The following is a 3,722-nucleotide window of genomic DNA, read 5'->3' as shown; positions in this document are numbered from 1 at the left end:
TATTGCAAGCAACTATGCTGATTGGGAGGACTCTAATGGTGATTTTCATGACGGTATATGGCGTAGAGAAGTTGAAAGTAATATCCCATCGATTACGCAATCTTCTAATTTGCATCATTACGGTGGAAGAAGTTCTTTGGAAATAAGAAATAACTTATGCAGTTTTTTTAACAATTTTTAAAACATTTTCTAAAATCACATATCATTTCGAACTTGTTTATTTCTTTTTTAATAAAACTAAATGTGGTTTAATTAAATTCATTCAATTCTTTTTATTAAATTACTCAAAAGAGTTCAGGTACATGCATTTTATGCATCTTTGTACATATATTTGCTATAAAAAATATAAAGTATACTAAACAAAAATCAGTGCTCCATGCTTTTTTAAAAATAAATAAATTATCTTGAATTCTTGTTTCCTCAATATCACTCATCACTATATAGGAATTCATCAATTTGCTGGGACTAGTTGAGACGCTGTGAGTCAGGAGAGGGCACAATAGACCCTAGGTCGCGGTGCAATCCTCATTTATCTAATCTAAGATTGTCTATTTTCGCGACGTAAGCGATATAATTCCAAGATCATTTTCTCCTGGAATTCATCTTTGACCGACACTGGCAGGTCCTTCATTAGACACAAAACCGTCGTCATAAAAGCCTCGTCAGTTTCACATATTTCAGCCGGCGCCGCCATCTGCTTTTCTAAATTATTTATAGTTGCGCCAAGCTTCTGGTAGAGACTTTCTAATTCACTACTTTTCTTCTTCTTCTGAGGTGGCGATGGACTTTCAGTCAAACTATCCGTTGTTGACGAATCCAAGACAGATTCTGCATTTGCTTCTGCATTATCACGGGTGCTGTACAATGAAAAAGTTATATACAAATAAAACAAACAAACAAAAGTTATATACAAAGTACATACCGACGCGGTGTGACGGAGTCTTTTAAAAACATCATGGGTTTCAAAAAACGCCATTCCTCCAAGTAGCACATTCCGCTACCTGATGGAGCTTCTAGCCTTTTTATTTCCTTGCAGAATCGCTCCCGGAGTAGCTTCCATCTATGTTTGCATTCTAGATCTTTTAATTGAAACAAACATAAAAAATATATAATACAAAAATATATGTTCCTATAACAGTGTTAATACATACCACTTTTGCCGCATTGTTCTGCAATTGCCTGCCATGCTTTATCTTTATTTATACGATTAAAATAAAATGGATCCCTTTTATCGTACAAACATTTCTTTTTTTCTACACTTTCTATTAAAGCTTGGATAAAGCATTCGTCCTCCTCCATATTTAAATTTAAAATGATTTTATCTGTTGACAAAACACTCTTCTTCTTCTTCAAAACGATGTATCTATTGACAAAAATAGAAAACAGCTGATTCCGTACGGAACATGCGATCAGTTTCGCATTTTGCTTAAGCAAATGACGTTTGACAAAACTTAACGAAACTTGATGTTATGCACATTATAGTTGCAACATACAATTTGTGTGTATTCGGACAGTTGCTTACGCTGGCTTAAGCTAGCTTATTCACATTATAGTTAGCCCTTTAATGTTAAACCCTGCTGAACAACGAGTAAGTGAGAAAAAAGCTTCTCAAAAGCCAGAAAGATTCACGAGAGAGGATTGAGATTGCTTCTTATAAGACGTAGTAGAAAACAGGCCTGGACACGAGGTGAGTGGCGGGATAACTCCTTACAGTATCATCTAAAGTGATAAAAGGGAGTGTTTTAGTTAAAACCTTAACTTAGAACTTGAACGAAAGAAAAGAAATTGAAAATTGATTTTTTGGCAGACATTTTTACAAAAAAAAAATGATATTTCAGCAAATATTTCCCAACATTTTTTTCTTCAAATAGTTGTAATCGAAGAAAAAATCCTTTGTCCAAGTCTTTAAGAATTGTATCTAAACCTGTGTAAAATTTCATGAAGATCGTTTAAGTAGTTCTAGAGAAATCTTGCCAACCGTCTTCAAAAACACAGTTTCGAGAAAAACGCGTTTAAAGATGACACACTTGGCCTAGCTAGCCTCGAGCGCACAAGTTCTCAAAGCTGTATATCCGAAACTATTACTCGGATTAACTTGAAAATGTATGACAATATTCTAGAGATGTTGTAGAGTTTAAGAAGATAACAAAAAATTGAAAACTCGTAAACCCAGGCAACCCCTTTTATATGAAAGAAGGGTTTCTCATGGAAATCTACCAGAACCAATCTCTCGACCAATTGAAAATATGAAACTATGTAAATGCCTGAAATTAAGTTCTATTGCGCTTATCGCACAATGATAACCGATTATTTAATGCCTGAAATTGAAGCTCGTGATATCGGCAATATTTGGTTTCAACAAGACAGTGCCTTTTCCCACACATCGCATCAATCGATGGATTTCTTTAGAGAACACTTCGGTGAGCAGATACTCGTAAATTCACGTTTTGGACCCGTCGATTGGCCACAAAGATCGTGTGATGGCACACCCTTAGACTTTTTCCTGTGGGGATATGTAAAGTCTAATGTCTATGCGGACAATCCCACTTAGACTCAGGCCTTAGAGCAAAACATCATGTTTGTCATTCGCCAGTTGCCAGTCGAAATGTTCGAGCGAGTCATCGAAAATTGCACTCAACGGATGGACCATTTGAGACGTAGGCGCGGCCAACACTTGAAAGAGAAAATCTTTAAAAGTTATATGCCAAAAAATATTCATACGAATTATAAAAAAATTTCTCATTAAATTTGAAGTTTTTGAGTTACTTCTTTCTAAAGTAGGGAACCTAGAAATAGATCACCCTTTAACAGTATAAAGTTGCCAAACAAACTGAGCTAGCAAAATCAAGATAAAGAATTTTTGTTCAATTTTATGTTATAAGAAATGCACCAGTGAAGGGTTTGATAGCTTCGGTATGGCAGAAGTTAGCATTCATTGTTGTTGTTTAAATTTTAATTTATTTATTTAATCAAATAGGAAAGAAGTAAGACCACTCTCGACGTTTCGGTAAGCCTAACCTGAAAATGTCTGCAAAAGCGGTGCCGTGATCTCGAAATCTAGAGGTTCTCTACCTGTCTATGGTGAGTACAAACATTAGTCGAACCTCATTAATCATATATAAATCTGTATATCGTCACCTAAAATGCAAATAACGTAAGATCACTTTTCATAAGTTTACAGGCGAAGGAAAAACGGTATAATCGTATATATAATATTGAAACGAAATATGAGCTTTGGTTATAAAATGGGTATATATAGGTTATTATAACTGATAACGATTTTTAATTTTTTTTTTTTGATGATAAGTTATTTTGCATTTTAGATGAGGTTCTGTAGATAAGCTATTTATGTGTGTGAAAATTTAATCTTTAAGTTACGCAACTGATAAAATGTGTCTTCAACGATTTGACATGCGCCACTTTGACACTTTAGAGATTCGGGTTTGACTTCTATGAATCACGTGTTCATAATTGCCCATTTGGTTATTTACTTATGCGTTTCAGTGTATTTGTAAATTAAAATATTATATTATATTGACATTAATGCGTATTTGATAAACACAAATTACAAATATGTATGTATGTGTGTGTATATGAACGTGAGAAGTATGAAAAAGTAATTGAAATTATAATGCTTAAGCAAATATGTAAATAAGAAAACATATTTTACAAAACCAACTATTTGTTATGCATGTGTGTGTGTGAAGGAGAAACACACCTAC

At 34.0% G+C, this 3,722-nt stretch overlaps 1 protein-coding gene across 1 annotated transcript; it reads right to left on the bottom strand.

The window, feature by feature from the left end:
- Positions 1 to 530: 530 nt before the first annotated feature.
- Positions 531 to 1,074, bottom strand: LOC125776473 (uncharacterized). The gene is made up of 2 exons (XM_049448529.1): positions 923 to 1,074; positions 531 to 857 (listed from the first exon to the last, which is right to left on the bottom strand). Exons 1-2 carry the CDS (start codon positions 991 to 993, stop codon positions 539 to 541), a joined length of 390 nt encoding a protein of 129 aa, XP_049304486.1. The 5' UTR covers positions 994 to 1,074; the 3' UTR covers positions 531 to 538.
- Positions 1,075 to 3,722: the final 2,648 nt, after the last annotated feature.

Source organism: Bactrocera dorsalis, chromosome 2 (assembly GCF_023373825.1).
Source record: "Bactrocera dorsalis isolate Fly_Bdor chromosome 2, ASM2337382v1, whole genome shotgun sequence".
Classification (NCBI taxonomy): Eukaryota; Metazoa; Arthropoda; class Insecta; order Diptera; family Tephritidae; genus Bactrocera; species Bactrocera dorsalis.
This window is presented reverse-complemented; position numbering and strand designations above follow the sequence as displayed.